Raw genomic sequence first — 18,590 nt, forward strand, 5'->3', positions numbered from 1 at the left:
GTATAAGAGACAGCTCCACCCACCCCCCAACCCCGACACGGGGGGACGCACGGGCCGCGGGGATGCTCACCCCAAGGCTGGTTGGCTTGGCCGAGGCGAGCGGCTTCATCCCGGGGCCGTGAGCGTGGTGGCGGCTGGAAGACGTGGGGCTGGGGCGGGGGGGGTCCCCAATAAGGCAGGAAGCAGCAGCGAAAGCGTCTCCCCCTTCTCTCCTTTCCCACATCTGGCAAAGCTCCGGCATGGCCTCTCCCCACCCCTCCTCCTCCTCCTCCTGGCGGCACTGGGCCGCCTTCCCAGCCCTGCACAGGGACCCACCAAAGGGGAGCACGCAGCAGATAAAGGGGCCAAAGTGGAGCCGGGATAGTGGGGTGCACCCAGCAGGGGGAGGGGCGCGGGATGCTGCCGCACAGCGGTCACCCCCCAGCCAAACCCCCCCTCACCCCTTCCCGGCTGGGGGCTGAAGCGAAGGTCGCAGGCAGGTAAATGATTTATACCAGGGAGCAAAGGGCTGGGGCTGCCGGCCCCGGGTCAGTACCTGCAGCCTCCTCAGAGAGGGAGCGACCCGCAGCCTCCGGTTCCCCAGCGGGTGTGGATTGCCCCCAAAATTAACGATTTTCCCCTGCTCAAGGCTTGGGGTCATCCAGCACCTGCCTTTCCCTGCTGCATCACCCCCTGCATGCTTTGAAATACGAGTTATGGGGTACTGGGTGGGAGGAAAGCGCTGGGTTTAGGGGTGCAGGACACCCCAGGGCAGCCACATTTGTTTGGAAGATAAAGGATGAATCCCCAGCTTTGGGGGGACATGACCTCAGCCCCAGCGAAGCAGCTGTGCAAACAAGGCTGGAGTGTGGCCAGTGGCACAGGATAAACACCCGGCCCTGCCCCAGCCGGCCACGTTCCTCACCCCTTAAAAAAAAAAAAAAAAAAAAAAAAAAAAAAAAGAAAAAAGGGAGGCTGCCAGCATCAGGCCAGCACCAGCATCCCCAGTTTTTCAGGGGTAGGAGTGGTGTGCTGCCCGCCGGAGGCTGGTGCTCCCTGGGACCCCCCAATTTTGGTGAGAAATGAAAAAAAACAAGTAGCCGGGGCAGGCAAATGCAAAGCCCAAACACTCGAGTGATTAAAAACAACGTGAACACGCCATCCAGACTCGCTGCAAAGGGTCAGTTTGCTTCCCCCAGTCCTAAACAACCTCCCTGGGCAGAGATATGGCCAAATATAGCCTTCTGCCTGTGACCTCCTCCGAGAAACTGAGACTTGCAGGAGCCTGAGGACGCTTTCGGCACAAGCTCGGCCTTCAGGACAGTAGCCACCTCTTGCTGCTGCAGAGAGGGTGGTTGGGGAGGGGGAAAAAAAAAAAAATAAATCTTACTGACACCAACCTGCCCAGGATGGGACATGACGGGTTTGTGGCATCTCAAGACGGTGGGTTACGGACGGGGCTTGCACACAGAGCCAGGGAGTGGCTGAGAGGCAGGAGCAGGAGAGAGGAGGTGGTTGGGAATGACTCTGCCACCCTCATGCGCATTTCTGGCAGCAGCGAGCCAGGGGCTGCCCCCAGCTTGGACAATTCACAGCGTAAATAAACGAATGGAGAGCAGGAGGATAATTATTAATCTCTAAGTGACGCACAGAGAACTGCAGCCCCATGGGGAGGGAAGAACTCCCCTGGGCAGCCCCGCTGTGCTCAGAGATGGGGAAGTGGCAAAGGGGGGCCTGCAGAGCCAGAACTACCCTCAGCGTGATCCCCTGGGCAGGGAGGATTTTTCAGCAGGGAGGATATTCAGGAGCCCCGAGATATCAGCACTAGGGTGCGGCAAGAGGAGAAACTATGATTTCTTCAATTAAAAAAAAAAAAAAAGCCATAAAAATGCATCTGGAAAGCAGACGCACCCCAGCACCTTGCCTTGCCAAGCCCACTGCGCCCCTCTCACCGACCCTGAGAATGTGACAGCATTTCAGCACAGGAGATATCCCCCAAAATTCCTTCAGATTGGGAACAGGGGTCCCTCAGCCAGCCAAGGCCACGGGTCCAGGCTGCTGGTACTACAGAGACAGACCTTTCCTCTTGGACTACTTTATTTGGTACAACTCAAAATCCATCAACTGCTTGAGCTTCCCAGAACTTCCCTCCCTGAGCAAGCCACAGATCCTGCGGACAGAGGAGAGGGCTTGTCCTGCTCAGCTTCGTCACCTGGAGGCAGAGGAATCCTCACCCTCGGCGACCGTACGTCTAGCCAGCCCCAGATGCTTCTTCCAGCAGCCCTCACCCTAGAGGCAGCTTCACCTCCTCTTCAAAAAAAACCCCACAATGAATCAAAAAGAATCAAAAACGAAACTGAAAGCAAAAAGGAAAAAAAAAATTAAAAAATACTAAAGACAACGGTGAAGAGTGAATCCTGGCAAGGGTACTGCGTCAGCCAAGTGCTACTGGTCGGTCACCCCAGAGCAACCAGTAAACCCAGTTCTGGGTTAGGATTGGTGAATCTAAGCAGGCAGCGCCATGGTGCCTGACCACCACCCCCCTCAAATCCCTAGCCAGCTGGCTCCCCCCTTCAGAGACTCCTTCCCCCATGTCCCCTCAGGCAAGGGCCACCACCACTGGTGGTCTGTGCAGCCAACTGGGGGGGTCCCCAGGGCTGCGGGCGGGGAAAAACAATTCCCTTGCGCTACGTGGAGGAAGGTGGTATGGAACGACCCCGAATCCTGCTAATGGATCCGGGTCAGCTCCTCCACGATCTTTATCAGGTCGTCTACGGTGGCCTCCCGCTTCATGCCGCTGCCGTCGTCGATCTGTAAAGGAGAGAGAAAGGCAGCGGAGCACGGGGAGAGCGAGAGGTGCTGAGGAAGACTCCCAGCCCGTCACGCACTGAGGATTTACTGCAGGCTGGATTCCTGAGCTTAGGAAGGGCCCATCTCACCTGCAAGTTGGCCACCACCTCTTGCATCTTGGGTCTGCTGATGTCCAGGAAGCTTTCAATCAAGTCACCATCGATGAACCCTGTAGCCGGTTCCGTCTTGCGTTCGGTGTGAAACGATCTCCAGGTGCCACTGTCAAGGAACCAAACCCCTGCGCAGCAACACCCACCCACAGCTGCCCCAGGACCACCACAGGATGGGTACTGCCTTCTTAGGGCCAGATTCATCCTCAAACCCTGCAAAATAAGACTCCTCTCTACCATGGCAACTTCTCTGCAAGCACAAAGCACCTAGCAAACACGCTCCCACTGGAGATACACCTCCACCCAGCACCTGGCTCAGGCCAAATTCACCATCCAGCCCCCAGCACTGACTGGCCCGAGCTCCTGCAAAAGGATATAAGGAGTGTTCAATCTTGCCCACACTCTTGATGACTTTATTCAGCCTGTTCTGCATGTCCAGGAGGAGGTTGTACCAACTCTCTGACAGCGAAGTCACCAGGCCTGCAAAAAGTGGGGGGGAAAAAAAAAAGTTCAGGGCTCAGCCCAGGAATTGTGCTGGGAGCTGGGACAAAGGAGTTTCAAAGAAAACTTCTCCCAGTTTCCTCTCCTGGAAGTAAACCAGAGAGAAAAGCGGGTTTCCCTCCCAGCCAGGCTGGGGAGCCCCGACCCTCACCGATCATGCCGTTGACAGTGCCAAAGAGAACTGAGCCCTGTGTCGGTGTGGACGTCTCGCCCAGGTTCTGCATGACCAGAGAACCGTGACAGAAAACGTTGACAAACTCTCCCAGGTGAGACAGCCCCACCTCCTGCAAGTGCTGGCGCTCCTCATCGGTCGTGGCCGCACTGAAATTCAAAGCATCCCCCCTCTCAGCTTGTGCTGGGGTGATGGGAAAGCTTCCCCTGCTCCTCCCAGCCTTCCCGCCACGCATTACACCCCCCCTCACAGCCAGCTCACCTGTCCTTCTGGCACACAAACAAATTGAAAGCATTCTCTGCTCCTAAGAAATTGTCGTCGTCCAGAATCTCCACAGCACTCATCCAGTTTGGATTGAAGTCCCGGGCAATCTGGAAGGGGACAAAGAGGAGACACAGTGTGCCCAGATGGCCTGTCCTGTGATCCAGCATCTTTATTTCACAAAATATCCAGGAGGGAGGTGGGATCCAGCCCGTTCCTCTCTGCTAGACGGAGCAGCCAAGCACAAAAGGCACGAGCATGAGGCCAGGGCACTCCCCGGGCAAAGACAGACCTACCCATGCCAAAGCCAGGCCCACTCTTAATAATTTAAGTGCACAGATTGTCTCAGTGCCTGGTCCATCCCTCAGTTACGCTGCATTTACTGACAGAGACACGGCTACAGTCGTGCTAAACCCTTCTAACTGTCCAACAGGCAGTCCAGATGGCAGCTCCCCACCCCTGGCAGGCAGCAAACCTGCACCCAAAGCCTGCTCTGCTCCAGGCTGCTGATTCATTGCACAGTTTCCTGGAATCGCAGGCATCCATCCCTCCAGAAACCACAGGGATCTGCCTAAAAGCATGTCCAGGTGGTGCTGCTCTCACTGCACAGCCCTATGTTCTTGTCTTCAAAGGGTTGGTGAGGTGGGGTGAGCCAGGCTCCTTTTTTTAATCACCCTAAACACCATTTCCCCTGCATGGAGCTGACTGGAAGAGGCAGCACAGGCTCCCAGCGTGCCTTCAACTATGAGTATTCCAACAGCATCAATACCTCCTCGAAGTTTCCTTCCATGGGCTTGTATGCAAGGAGTAGGACAGACCGCATCAGATCTCCCACGAGGATGAAGTCGCCCTTAGTCTTCAGGTAGAGAGCCATGATGTTGTTGTAATGGTTGCACTCCGTGCGCAGCTCCTTCTCGGCTGTCCACTCATACAGACGCACCTGAAGGGAAGGACACAGCTCGGAGCCAGCAGACACCCACGCCAGCCAGAACACGCTCCTCAATGGAGATCTGGGGGGACCTGGCTGATATCCACCCAGCTGGAGCAGCTTCCAGCTTGGAAACGTGCTCCCCAAGTTAAGTCAGGGTCTCACGAGAGCGCCCTACCGTGCTGTTGATGCTGGCTAACAGCTTTCCGTTGAATTCCACCATGGAATACACAGCTCCCTTGACCTCCTTCTCAGCCAGGCTCTGCAGCTTCCCTGGAATAAACCCACACCCCACCTGGTTATTTGCTCTGTTCTCCCAAGGGTGGCAAACCCAGGGGATTTGTGAGCTGCTCTAAACATTGCTCCTCTAGAAACTCTCTTGGAGGATCTGTGGGCAAGTAACAGAGGAGTGATGTGACAGGGGCAGACACAAAAGGCAGCAAATCCCATAATCCAGTTCCAGTGAGGGATTTCTGGACTTCTCTATGAGACGGGGGGGAAAGGGAACACGCTGTGACAGCCTGCAGCGGAGCGGTCTGTGGGCAGCTGGCAGCAGGTTTCAGGAAAAACTCTGCTCATCCCTGATCTCCACATGAGGAGACCTTCCTCTTACCGTCAGAGTAGTGGAAGACGACAATGCGGCCCTGTTTGGGTTCTGCCTCCTCGGGATACACCATGGCAGTGCCCACGATGAAGTAGGTGTTCGGATCTTTGCCAAGCTTGCAGGAGACCAGGCTTAGGGCGTATTCGTTTTGCAGAAACTGGTGAGCGTGAAGCACTGAGCAAAAAGGGAAAGGCAGAAACAACTGGGTCCCTCAGATCCTACCAGGGAGCACCTCCACAGGTGACTGGCTCTGAGGAAGGATTTCTTTGCAGAAGGGGCTGTTGGGCGTTGGAATGGGCTGCCCAGGGCAGGGGGGGAGTCCCCATCCCTGGGGGGGTCGAAGAGTCAGGTTGACCCAGTGCTGAGGGATCTGGTGGAGTTGGGAACAGTCAGAGTGAGGTTAATGGGTGGATTGGAGGATCTTCAAGGGCTTTCCCAACCCAGATCATTCTGGGTAAGACACATCCAAGGTAGCCGCCTAGAGAGCTCCTTCTATTCCCCACCATGACCTTGTGCCATCAGAAATCACCATGCCTACATCCTATGGCTGACACTCCTCCAGGAAAAAAGCTTTGACTGAAGGAAACTTGTAAGATCACAGACCTTCACAAGACTGCAAAGATCACCAGTTTCAGCCACCCACTGAGGGGCTTGTTCTGGAGATAAAAACTGGACCAAGGCAGGGCCAGCACTCGGGAGCAGTACCTTCGAAGGTGTGCTGATCTATGATGAGCAGGTTGTGCACCTCCACCTCCTCTCCGAAGGATGTCTCATGCGGCGCCGTGCTGCTGGAGAACAGCTTGCTGGTGCTCACGCTGCTGGACAGGGCCTAGGACACAGTAAGATCAGTCACATCCTCGTGCTACTCCACATCCTCATGCTGCTCCACACAGGCCGAGACAACTGGGGAGTGGAAAAATGGATGGGCGAGAAGGTGAAGGAAGGACCTTCATGGGCTTGAGTAAAGGGATGCACTCCCTGCACCAGCAGAGACGCGTGACAGGCATGGCAGAGGTGGCACTGCTGCATTAATAGAAAAGTTTATGCAGTTTTGTGGCTTCTGCCAAAGCTGCTGCCTGGAGGGGGCTTGTGCCTGTGTCCCTGGGAGAAGGAAACCACTTGAGAGCAAGCAGAAGCCTGTATGGGGGGGCTGAAGGTGCAGCACCCAAACCCCTCAGACAGAAGCGCAAGCACGCCAAGGCTGCCAGAGAGCAGCAGAGAGCCCTTGTCGCCACCATGTCCTCCCAGGCTGCTGCTCAGAGCTTTGGAAGAGAAGATTGTGAAGGAAAATCTGCATCACATTTGGCTTGAGAAATGATGATAGTCAGAGCCCAGAGCTCAGGGGTGATGTGGCAGCTACTCCCCTTGCCCTCACCTGGGTGCTGGCACTAGGTCTGAGCGCAGTGGTGCCCCCGCTGGCATCCTGCACCTCAATACGACTGGAAAGCACACCGAAACACTGCGATACCTCCTGGTAGCAGATCTTCCTGTTGGACAAAGAGAGCTGGGTGGGGAGGAGAGCCAGGACAGGCCACCACAAGGAGGCTCTGGAGACAATAAACAGAGCAGCTCGCTTGCCCAGACTGCTCTCACAACAAGCCACCAGTTCAGTCCGTGTGCCAATGGAGCCCACAACGGGAACGCTGACTGGAGTCCTTCCCCAGCCTTGTCCCATGCAGCAGACACAAGCCCTGGACCAGGCTCCCTCCCCCTGCTCAGCTCACCTGGGTGATTCAAAGAGGGGAACCGTGCGGATGTGCAGCTTCTGGATCTCATCAATGGTGCCGATTGTCAGGGTGCTGTTATTAGCCAAGGCCAAGCTGTACAGGAAATAAAAAATAAAAATAGCAATGGTTCTTGTAAAGCAGGTGGCACAGCAAGAACCTCCCTTTCCTCCATTCCCTTCAAAACTGCTGATCCCAGGGCCCCATTCGCCCATGTGACACAGACAAGGTGCAGGCTGACCTGTCGGGATACCCATCCGAGTTGAGGGGACACATGTAGTTCACCTCCTTCAGGTTGACATTGGAGAAGACCAGCTTGTGGTTACTGCTGTAGATGACAGTGGGGCGGTCGGAGCAGGCAAACACGTTGGTGGTGGACAGAGAGCGGAAGGTCCTCAGAACAGTGGGCTGGGTCCCAAGGGTCACCTTCTTTCGGTCGCTCAGCAAACCTGCACGAAAAGGAGCATTGGTGTTGGGAGCTGCCACAGCGGAGCTGGGGAGAGCAGGACAGCACAGAGCAACGTGGCTGTGACATCTCAGGAAGAAGTGAGGGTGGGTAAATGCATCCTGCTGTCAGCACAGGGCAGGGAAGGAATGGGTGTAAATATCAGTCTCCTTTCTTCAGAATCTGCTGGAGAAATCCACCAACTCCCAGCGTGCGCAGCCACTCCCACCCAAGCAAGACCACATCACAGTGAGAAAGCAAGAAAAGGAGAAATCTCTCTCCAGAAGGATGAAAGAAAGCACAAGTCAAGATTAGGGTTAGGCCCTGTAGTCACCTGTCTCCAGGCTGAGGCCAAAGTAGAAGAGAGCTCCATCCCCCAGGGCACACAGAAGGTAATGGCTGCTCTCGAAGGTTGTCATCAGGATGGAGCGAGGGATAATTTCTGCAGGGAGCAGAAGAGAAGGCAGATGTCAGTCAGCTGTATGAGGAATGGCTGAGGGAACTGGGGGGGTTTAGTCTGGAGGAGGCTGAGGGGAGACCTCATCACCTGCTACAACTCCCTGACAGGAGGGTGCAGAGAGGGGGGATGAGTGTCTTTAACAAGGGAGAAGCGACAGGCCCAGAGGGAATGGCCTCAAGCTGCCCAGGGCAGGGTCAGGCTGGCTCTGAGGAAGGATTTCTTTGCAGAAGGGGCTGTTGGGCGTTGGAATGGGCTGCCCAGGGCAGGGGGGGAGTCCCCGTCCCTGGAGGGGTTGAAGAGTCGGGCTGACCCAGTGCTGAGGGATCTGGGGGAGTTGGGAACGGTCAGGGTGAGGGTCATGGTTGGACTGGAGGAGCTTCAAGGTCTTTTCCAACCCAGATGATTCTAGGATTCAGCCAAGCAGCAGCCTCGGGAGAGCCCTACCTCCTCCCAGCATCTCCTTGTGCAGCAGCTCAAACGAAGGCAGCTTGAGGATGCGGGCAGAGATGTCAGTCCAGAGCCCAATGGCGCACAGCGGGGACATGCCGTTGGTGTCTCCCAAAGGTGTGATGTCCAGGCAGGCGACTTCATGCTCCATTTCTGTGCAGCTGGCAGGGAAAGGAAGCAGACAGAGGTGTCAGTCTTGAGCCCAGAGACAGGCAGCAAAGACTGAGAGCCCTCGGGCCAAGAGGAGAGGTGCACTCACCTGATCTGTCTGAGCTCCTGGGGTCGGATCTCCAGGTAGTACAGGGCTCGTCCCACAGCCACCACTACCTGGTTACTGTTACATGAAGCCACACTGATGTTCTTTCCGTTGGGCTCCTTCCACTCGCTCACCAGGGCTTTGGGATCCTGACTAACCAGTCTCACAGAGGCAGAGGTGATCTGGGGACAGCAAACACCTCTGCTCAGAACCAGAAAAACATCTCCCTTCCAACACTGGCCCTGACAAACCCTGCGCCTGGTAAGCAACACAGATCTAGGTTTAGCCCCCCCCAGTCAGTAAGTGCTGTACTGAGAGATATCTGTGTTGCCCTAGTAGCAGCTTTACCTGGATCAATTGCTGGTGTGCCACGTTGCCACAGAAGAAAGTCTGCTGGTCATCCACAAACCCTGTGAGCTCCGTCTCTTCTACCTCCTCTCCATTTAACATAAGCACCCTGAACGGGCAAGGGAGCTCCTGTTAGATCAATCATCCCACACGTGACCAAAAGCCTGGCTCAGCCTGACCCCCACCTTACCTGGTCTGGCCAACAAAGGACAGCACCAAGGTATTGTCCGTTTCACGATGAGAGTCTGACCTCAGTGGCCACAAGCCTGAAACAAGGAGAGGCCCCATTTGCTCACAGTCAATATTCCAAAAGCTGGTGGGTGGCAAACATCCTGCCCCACACCACAACCTCAGTCTATGCCCCCAAAGTGTACCCCCCAACCCCTCTCAGTCTGCAGGTTGTACCCCATAACCCCAAAGAGCTCATGCACCTTTAATCCCCGGCAAGTCGATGCTGGCATGCTCGTGAATCCCAATGCCATTCCGGATGATCCGCAGGGAACCCTCTTTAAATGCACCCGAGCACGTGACCAGCTGGAGGAAAAGCAGATTATTTTTACTGACCACTGCTGGGAAGCTTTCCCACTTCTCGCTGGAATGATGGGTTCAGAAAATGAGGTAACCCATCTCCTCTGCTTCTCAGAGGAAGTTTTTTGGCAGCTGATCCTTCCCCACTGCACAAAGGCAACCCTTTCCTCCCAAACAGGGGTACCCAAGAATTAGGGTACCCACTCACACCACTCTTCAGTGTAAGACCTCAATACCATCCCTGCACCTGGATAAGACTTTGAGATCCTCCAGTAAATGTTTTGGAGGTTTTTCCTTCCATGGACAACCCACACATACACCTGGCCAGCCTAAGACATCCCCAGCATTGAGAAAAGAAAAGCAGAATCAACGTTTACCTGCCCTTGACCTTGCCTTTCCAGGTCTACCACACACATGTCAACGATGGGGCCAAGGTTGGTGAAGGTCTCCATAGCCATTACGTAGGAGCCCTGCTCATTGCTGTCCACGTTGAGCTGTGAACAAACACAGTCATTGGCTTTCAGCAAGCAAGACCGAGCAAGGATTTATCCACATACGAGGTCACAATGAAAATAAATATGTACAAAATCCTGGCTGAACACACCATTAAAGCAGGAGACGGCTGCCACATACCTTCACAAGCTGGGAATCCCCGAGCCGAGAACCGACAAACACAACTCCATTGTCCAGGTAGGTCAAGCACTCCGCAATGGATGTCTGGGAATTGAGAAGACACAGATGAACCACCACGAGCATGAAAAAGACCCTGGGACACCCCACAAGCACCACATTGAAGCTGCAGCCCAGCAGGAAGACCCAGGGCACAGAGGGGGAATTTATTCCCTTTACAAAACCCATGGAGTGCAAACTTCTCTCCCAGGGACAGCGTACAAGGACCAGGCAAAAACCTGGGAAGAGGGTGTAAATTTTCAAGTGCCAAGATGGGGAATTTCCCAGCAACTGACAGTTCAGAGCAGCGATAACTGTGAAACATCACCCCACCTCAGGCTCTAAAAGAGACACCGTTCCCACCACTCTGTCCTCAGCAGAGCATTTCCAGACCGTGGAGCCTCCCAGCCCCGCAGGGAGAAGCGAGAGGGGCAGTTTGAGTCCTACCTCGCCGAGCAGTTCCACACGCAGGTCCTTCAAGGTGACAGTGCCATCCATCTGTTCCTCCTTCTCCAGAAGCAGCATGAAGAGGCGTCCTTCCATGTCCCCCAGCAAGTAACGGGACCCATTGGGGTCCACGCGGTTGTGGCACACAATCGTACTTTGCTGTGTGCAAAAGAGTTTGGAGGAAACCCGTTGAAACAGCCCCAAATTGGCATCTAGCAAGGACCACTGTACACACCAGAAGGGAACAACCCCATCCACAGCATATCGGCTGTAGTTACAGCACAGCCCTGCTCCTCCTGCATGGGGAGGGCTGGATTCACCCTTCAATAAACCATATCAGCAAAACCAACCAGAATCTGTGGTCAAACAGGCACAGTTCTGGTCACTAGGAATCACCTCACATTCCTAAATTAAACATGTTGCTAGCTTGTTCACAGCACAAAAAAGGTGCCAAGAGAAAGACTGTTTTCAAGCCTGTTTTCCTAACGCTGGGCTGTCCTCAGGTGCAGGGATGCTATTCGGGACCCGCAGAGCTCCAAGCCTGCTGCAACTCCAGATCCAAGCTCTGCAGACATTTCGCTCTATGTGGTATATGTTGCCTGGTCCTGTCAACATGTTTGGTTTTGGTTTAAGAATCCTGATCTTGCAGATCTTTATTGTATGCAAACACCCCCCGGCCTTGAGTAGATGCGTCTGTGCTCTGCTGCAGGTCAAGGCCCAGATCTATGTCAGCAAAGTGAGGGTGACTCACTTCACCTGCTCCAGTATAACACCCTCCATCACAGAGCTCCAGTATCACAGAGCCTGCAGGCATCCAGGCAACAATATCAGTATTTCTTTATCCAAGATTTACAGCCCTTTTCTAGCCTGTCATTATTTCTAGCTTAAAAGGACCTTTTTATTACATCGCAAGCTCTGTCAGCCCCGAGCAGCACCTCAGCTGTACTTTCTCTGCTTCCTGCACCGTTTAAATGTGGGAACTGGCCCGTTCCTGACAAAAACCACAAGCTCAACTTTGTCACAAACTTTGCAAAGTCTTTTATCCTTTGAACAAGTGCCCCAATCATACACTGGCAGACTCAAGTCTCCAAGGGGCTCATTCATATCTTTTGTTGCCTGAAATGAAACCAGGTTCTGGCCTGGACCCGTGCCCAAGCCATGTGCTACCTCCTAATTAATCCCCTTCTTTGAGGCCCAAACAACCTTTTGGCTTTACTGCACCATTTCCAAGCACTCCACAGAGAGTAGAGCCACATGCTGCAGTGTGAGCACACACTGCCACCAGTACGGGGATCACATACTCCCCTCAGGCCCCAAAAAAACACAGAATGGGCATCGTACAAAACATCCACACTTGCCAAACCTCTGGGAGTAAGCAGCCCTGTTGGGCTACAACTGGAGACAAGAGCAGTCTAAATTCCTGGCTACAAGTCGCCCAACGCCCTCAAAGATACCTGGGAATAGAGGAATGCCCGGGACACATTTCTGGATCTCAGTAGGCTCTCACCTTGATGATAGGTGGGGCTATAGCTAGATATTTATCTCCATTGTGGTAGGTGATAGACTCCTGCCCAATGATGATTGCACCTCCAAAAGGCTCTGGCACTGTGCAGGGGAGAAGACAAGTATCTTGTTAGAGAACCTGTGCAGCAGCGCTGAGGCATTCAGCCTTGAGGATGAAACAGGAGGGAAGATCTCTGACAAAGAACCACCAACCTGCGATGACCATGGAGGCTTCAGCCTCCACATTCTCCTGTTTCCATGGACCTTTGTTAAACTCCTTCTCACGCAGGGACACCTCGTACGTCTTGACATGGCGACCCTGGGGGTCCTGAAAGAGAAGCACAGGTGATGTACGCTGACGACAGCCTCAGCAACAGAGGCTCCAGAGGCAGAGCTGACCAGCAACCTGGGAAGCGAAAAGATTCCACCTCTTCTCCTGGAAAAGCACCATCACCAGTGAGCTGTGGCCGCTTCCCACCATGCCCCCCTCCTCTTCAGTCTCCCTCAAGCCACACACGTGTCTGAACATCCACACAATGATGTTCTCCCTACCTTTATGAGATGTAGAACTCTGAAAAAAATCCCTGCGCCAAAAGACATGGAAAAGTGGTTTTGTATTTTTTATAGAAGCGATTTTTCTGGGACTCGTATTGATCTGACGCACAGCACTCTAAAATCAAGGCACAAGTGCCACTCCACATCATCGCCACCTCCAGCTCCAGCAAAGCGTTCAGGAATTCAGCTCTGCAGGTGCTGGAGCAGCTGAGCTCCCATCTCAGTGTTCCTCAAGCCTTTCAGCCCAGTTTCCTGGGGAAACATAAGCTGCTGGCCAAATAATTCCCCTCAGTGACTGCTGTTCCAGTAATTCCTAGCCCAGCGGGCAATTTCAACCAAACCCAAGGAACACGGAGGTCTCTAAGGCAGCGGGTCCGCACAGGCTTCACTGAAATATGGGGTGGGTGGAGAAGAGACCCCCAAATCAGCACCCTGCTACAGGAAAGGTGCTCTGTGCTAACAAGTGCCTGGAAACCAGCATGGGCAAGAGGCCTACAAGCACCCAAAGGACAAGAGAGGGCTCTGAACATCATCCACAGACCCATTTCAAGTCTCAAAAGCTAAGACAAGGCTCTAAATCACAGGGAGCCAGGTCACCTAAGCCACGTTGTTCATAGAACTACTTAAAAAGATCTGTTCATCTTTTTATTTATTATATCCTCCCCCCACTTTCCAGATCTAAGTAAAAGCATTTTTTTCTTCCCTGTAGCTGTCAGCTCTGCACACAAACATTGGGCACCTCCTGGCTCACCCCTCACAGCCTCTACTGCTTGGCAAATGTCCTCAGTGACAGAGCTCTAGAGCCTGAGGACCCGGCCAGAGCCAGTGGTGCAGCACTGAGGGGAGCAAAGAGCCGTCCTGGCTGACAGAGAAGGTGAAGCCAGGAGGAGAAACAGTTCTGTGGGGAGGAGAAAGCTGAAATGGGGCTGTTAAAATGGCAGAGGAGTCACTAATGAAACTTCCGATATTTCTAGACCTTTTTATTCCAAACCACAGCTGCTCTTAAGTGTGGGGGTTTTTTTATATTTTTATGAACTTCCCCTTTTTGTGATACCTTCCTCTGGTTCCAGAGTTACACAAAAGTTATCTCAGATTATCTATTCAGTCCAAATCCTATGATAATGATTAATAAATTGAAAAGGAATCAAAGCAGCAGCTTGGAAACATTCCCCTCTCCACACACACGCAAGCCAGACACCCAGGGACCAAAACAAAGCCAGAGTTTTATGTAAGGCCTAATGAGTCAGAACTTACATATCACTCCTGCTGCAAGGAGAAAATTCATATTAAGAGTGTTAGACATGGAGCAAGCTATTAATTTACTCTTTATTCATATAATACAGGTTTATAACGAATGAACCCTTAATAGATTTGTTCTGATTTAATCTGTAAAGATGCCAGATCTCTAGATAAGACCTTTTTTTTACTTGCTGACTACAGGGGGTGAACAAGCTCCTCCTTTACAATACTCTTGAGTACCCAGTGGAAACTGGTGCACTCCTGTTCACACCCTGAGACCGAGTTTAAGATTTTATCCAAATACCATCCCCCTCTGCCTCAGTTTCCCAGCATGCGACAGCAATGGTACTAATCCAACTCATGGGTAAGATCAGCACTTTTCAGAGCAGCACATTGCCACCACGAGGCTTCTGAGCTTTGAGGAAGTCACCCAGACAGCTAGTCAAAACCAGAAATACACAATAAACCAGTCGCCCTTATTGCTTATTTCTAGAGCAAAGCTGAGAGCGCCTGTTTGGACGCCACGTTTCAGAGCCAGCACGGCTGCATGGGAGAAAAAAAATATGGTCCCCACATCCACTCCCCAGTCACACAGAAACAAGACAGCCACGTGTTGTGAAAGCATGCACAACACGGTCAGGCTCCAGTCTGCCCTGCAAGGGATCACAACTCCCTCCTACCTGAAATAAGACCAGAATGGCAGTGCTTTTTGTAAGAAAACAGCGTTCACTTCAATGCATTAGCTGAAGATCCTTTGCCTTTTCAGGTCATCAAGCCCCTCCCTGTTTTAGTCCTTTTTGGGGGCACAGTATTAAATCATCACACAAGTGTTTGCGAGGTAGGTGGGATACATGAGGGCTGGGGACACTTCCCAGTGATGAGAGAGCGCACCAGCCCCCCACAGGGTGGAGGAAAAGCACTGTCCTGACACAGGGGAATCTGGGCTGCCCTTCCAACCTGTAGTTACGTGGTGACAAAGTGATTTGCCCCCCCACCCCCCGTGTCTTTATTCAGTGTCAGGTGAGTTCGACAGCACCCACCCCTCTTGGAAAAAATAACAGTGACTTTTGAAACAGTGAATAACCAAAGTCGCTGCTTCCCTGTGGTTTCTAGCAGCAAATTCATATCGTAAGAGCCAAGAACCATGCTGAAGCTGAACTAAACCATACCAGAGCCTCTGTTGTCATCCCAGCAAGTTTCAGCTAGGTCGAGGCAAGTCCTGACCTCAACAAATTCAAGATAATCCCTCGCCCTGTCAGCACAGCAAAGGCTCTGGTTCACAATAAAGGTTTAGAGAAAGGCCTACAATGACTGCCTCCGGGACAGAGAACCCAGGTGATGAGAGAGGTTATGGCCCCTCTTCACACCCCTGGAGTGGCCTCCAAATACAAAACAAAGAAAAAAAAAGTTTTAACCGGAAGTCTCAAATCTCAAGTCTAATCTAGCTGCTCAGCACTTGCTGGGAAGCCTCACGCTCTCCTCCTGAGCGCTTACCATCAGAAGCACTGGCTGCCCAGTTCTCCTGTGGGAGAATATGGCTTCCCCTCTCCCAGAAACACAAAAAAGCAGCACAGAGGAACCCCAGTTTTCCTCAGCTACACAATGAGGCTTCAGGTGCCAGAACTGCCTCTTGCTCTCTCTGAAGCACCGCTTTCTGTTGGCTCCAGGACACAGCTGCTGCTCCAAGCCCTTTGGAAGCCTCCAGAGACCTTGGCTGGTGCTCCAGCACCCTCCACCTGAGTCACCAAGCAAGAACAAGGTACCTGGTAGACGAAGCAGATGGTCGGAGCCTGACAGCCATAGAGAAACTTCACGTCGATGACTTGGAGCTCTTCCAGGCGGATGTTAAAAGCCTTTAACTCCTTGTTCTCCCGGTCCAGGGGAATGACCTTGAAGAGGCCATCATAGAGCCGCAGGCCAATCATCCGGCACTCAGGGTCGATGATGCCAATGATACCGGTCTCTGAGGGACGGCCGATGCGATCCTGAGTGAGAAGTCCGTGCAGAGGAGAAAGACAAAGGGAGATCAGCATCAAAAAAAGACCCCCTCCGTGGGACTCAAGCATAGCAGGTACAAGAGTTACCACCCCTCAGCTGAGGAAGGACTCCCTGCACACTTCCCAACAGCCTTTAAAAATATTGTCTGGCAAGCCAAAGGCAATTTAGGCACCTCCTGCCTAAAGCAGAGGGTCCTTTCCAACAGACAGCCTGGCAGAGCTCCCACAGCACACACTTCCTCTCTCCTGGGAACCAGGAACTCCAGAAGCAGACCCTGCAACTGGCTTTCTAATCCCAACTCTCTCCTGAATGACCTCAGGGAAGCCACATCGCTGTCCTATGCCTCCGCTTTCTCTCCCTGCTGGAGAGCAATGTTCTCTGCTACTGTGAAGTGCCTTGATCTCCATGACCAAAAAAAAAAAATCACCCTCCAGAAATCCAGCACTGTTATCAGCCTCCCCAGCCCCCTTGGCACTGCTCCGCGGGGGCTGATATCAGCATCTCCATGTGTCACAAGGCAGAACCGTGGCACAGGAAGATTAAGTACTTTTCCCCCAGCACACTAACACGTTACTGACAGGACATGTCCACCTACATCTCCTGCCCATAACCCCCTGCTCAGCTCCACCAACAGTGAGTCAGTGGAAGCTCAGTGCCTGGAAACAGATGGAAGATATTTTGGCTTGACAGCTGATGGAAACCATTTGGCTAATTACTAACAAAAAGCCAAAGAGACATGGGAATTTCTGACCTGCTCAGGTGTGATTTTAATCCATGTAAAACCAAAAAAGAAAAAAAGCTACAATTATTAACGATGTTGTGTGGCCATGATGGTAAGAGTAACTTCAGCAGCCATGCTTCTGATATGCAGCGTGTAGAGACCGGCCACAAATACCAGAGGAGTCATTTCCCAGAAAAATTTCTACCTAACACTGAGTTTTGAATACTAATTCTCTTTACAGTAGGAGTATCTCAAGTCAACCTTATTATTCTGCAAAATACAAGAAAACAGCTGTAGCTGCGTCATCCTCAAGCCCTGACTCACCGCAGGAAAAAAACCTCTGGAAATACCAGTGAACCGTACTGGCGCCAGTGGGAAGCAAAGAATCATAAATAATAAGGCAGAAATCCATCACCCAGGCTCGCTTTTGATACTGGCAAAACAAAACCATCCCCAAGGAAGGGAATTCCCTGTTTCAGGTGCTGCAGCTTCACTCACCTGCACGTTGCCATGGGCCCGGGTTATAATATCAATGCTGTCCCCGTTCTGCTTGTACTCAAGGATGCAGGCGTTATACTTGGCTGTCAGGATGAACAATAAATCCTTGCTCTCCCCCTGCCAAAGCAGAGCAGCAGAGAGTCTTCAGGAGGGTGTCAGAGGCAGCAGCCCCAGCATGTTCACTCCTGTCCCCTCCCTGAAGCTGGGAAGTGGCCCCCTCCCTGCAGAGCACCCACCTTGGGGCGGAAGAGCTCCATGACAGCGGTCTTGCCGTACATCCCCACCTCCTTGACGGGCCGCAGCCCCTCTGCTGTGACCACATAGATCTCCAGTCGCGTGTTTTTGGCAATCAGCAGGTTCAAATCCTCTGCCGAGGTGAAATGCCCTGGAAAATAGAGAGGAGAAGTCACTGGTGAGACACAAAGAAGTGACAAGGTGGTGCCTTGGGGTGCTCTCACTGAACGACCTGCAGGAGCCTGACCATCCTGGGGAGGCTGGCCTGCAGCCCCACACCAAACACCAGCCTCCCTGTGACACCCTGAAACCCCAGGATCTTCCTCCCACAACATCTGGCCTCCTCAGGAACCACCTTCCCTGAGCTCCAACTTCTTGTCTTTCCTCAGGGAACCCCATTCCCAGAGGCCCGTTCCACCATATCCCCTCTCCAGAGTACACTGCAACACCCCAAAACACCTCATAATAAAGCAAGACACAGAGACAGAACCTCTCCCCGCAGCACCCCAACCCTCTGCTGCTCTGTAACCCTCTCAGGAACTCCACTATGCTCCCAGAAACCTCAAGCCTGTCCCAAATTGAGACACCTCACTGCACCCCCAAAAACCTCACTGCAACCCCAGTGCCCCACAGCACCTCCATGAACCTCCATAAGTCTCCAATGCCCCACAGCACCCTGCAAAGAAACCCAAGACACCCCTAACTCCCTCAATGCCCCACAGCACTCCAACAAACCTTAAGTGTCCTGGTTCCCCACCCCGACTCCCCCCAGTGCCCCACAACCCACATACAAATCTCAAAGCATCCCCAGGGCCTTCAACACTCCCGCAGCGCTCCCACCCCACCCCTCAGCACACCCCAAAGCACTCACAGTCCCCCCCATAAACCTCGGGGAACCCCCTGGCTCCCCCCACAGTGCCCCCCAACCCCTCAGTGCCCCGTTGCCCCTCCAGGAACCTCAATGTCCCTCCAGCCGCACGGTGCCTTCCAGGCCTCCCCATACCCCACCACCACCCCCCAAAGGCCGCACAGGCCCCGACGCCGCGATCGTCAGGCCGGGGCGGGGGGTGGGGGAGTGGTCCCGGGGCCCCCTCCCCAGCGGTACCGGTGACG

The 18,590-nt window shown here is 53.3% G+C and overlaps 2 protein-coding genes across 3 annotated transcripts in view; both read right to left on the reverse strand.

The window, feature by feature from the left end:
* VWCE (von Willebrand factor C and EGF domains) overlaps positions 1–700 on the reverse strand; it is a 7,074-nt gene extending 6,374 nt beyond the window's left edge. For both annotated transcript variants that reach the window (XM_026850250.1, XM_026850249.1), the window contains exon 1: positions 71–700. The gene's annotated coding sequence lies outside the window, so the exon portion shown is untranslated. The remainder of the gene's footprint in view (positions 1–70) is intronic.
* Positions 701–2,058: 1,358 nt separating this feature from the next.
* Positions 2,059–18,590, reverse strand: part of DDB1 (damage specific DNA binding protein 1) — a 16,626-nt gene continuing 94 nt past the window's right edge. The window contains exons 2-28 of the mRNA XM_026850134.1: positions 18,508–18,568; positions 17,480–17,628; positions 17,244–17,360; positions 15,790–16,011; positions 12,446–12,560; positions 12,237–12,334; positions 10,730–10,888; positions 10,247–10,330; positions 9,991–10,107; positions 9,517–9,619; positions 9,276–9,351; positions 9,086–9,194; positions 8,741–8,919; positions 8,479–8,642; positions 7,909–8,016; positions 7,371–7,578; positions 7,130–7,225; positions 6,781–6,892; positions 6,111–6,234; positions 5,415–5,579; positions 4,980–5,074; positions 4,643–4,813; positions 3,874–3,983; positions 3,592–3,761; positions 3,317–3,419; positions 2,919–3,042; positions 2,059–2,790 (exon numbers count right to left, since the gene is read on the reverse strand). Of these exons, the coding sequence (XP_026705935.1) occupies positions 2,707–2,790; positions 2,919–3,042; positions 3,317–3,419; positions 3,592–3,761; positions 3,874–3,983; positions 4,643–4,813; positions 4,980–5,074; positions 5,415–5,579; positions 6,111–6,234; positions 6,781–6,892; positions 7,130–7,225; positions 7,371–7,578; positions 7,909–8,016; positions 8,479–8,642; positions 8,741–8,919; positions 9,086–9,194; positions 9,276–9,351; positions 9,517–9,619; positions 9,991–10,107; positions 10,247–10,330; positions 10,730–10,888; positions 12,237–12,334; positions 12,446–12,560; positions 15,790–16,011; positions 17,244–17,360; positions 17,480–17,628; positions 18,508–18,568 (3,423 nt within the window). The 3' untranslated portion in view covers positions 2,059–2,706. The remainder of the gene's footprint in view (positions 2,791–2,918; positions 3,043–3,316; positions 3,420–3,591; positions 3,762–3,873; positions 3,984–4,642; positions 4,814–4,979; positions 5,075–5,414; positions 5,580–6,110; positions 6,235–6,780; positions 6,893–7,129; positions 7,226–7,370; positions 7,579–7,908; positions 8,017–8,478; positions 8,643–8,740; positions 8,920–9,085; positions 9,195–9,275; positions 9,352–9,516; positions 9,620–9,990; positions 10,108–10,246; positions 10,331–10,729; positions 10,889–12,236; positions 12,335–12,445; positions 12,561–15,789; positions 16,012–17,243; positions 17,361–17,479; positions 17,629–18,507; positions 18,569–18,590) is intronic.

This window comes from Athene cunicularia (assembly GCF_003259725.1).
Source record: "Athene cunicularia isolate RWA chromosome 5 unlocalized genomic scaffold, athCun1 chr5_part2, whole genome shotgun sequence".
In the NCBI taxonomy this organism is placed as follows: domain Eukaryota; kingdom Metazoa; phylum Chordata; class Aves; order Strigiformes; family Strigidae; genus Athene; species Athene cunicularia.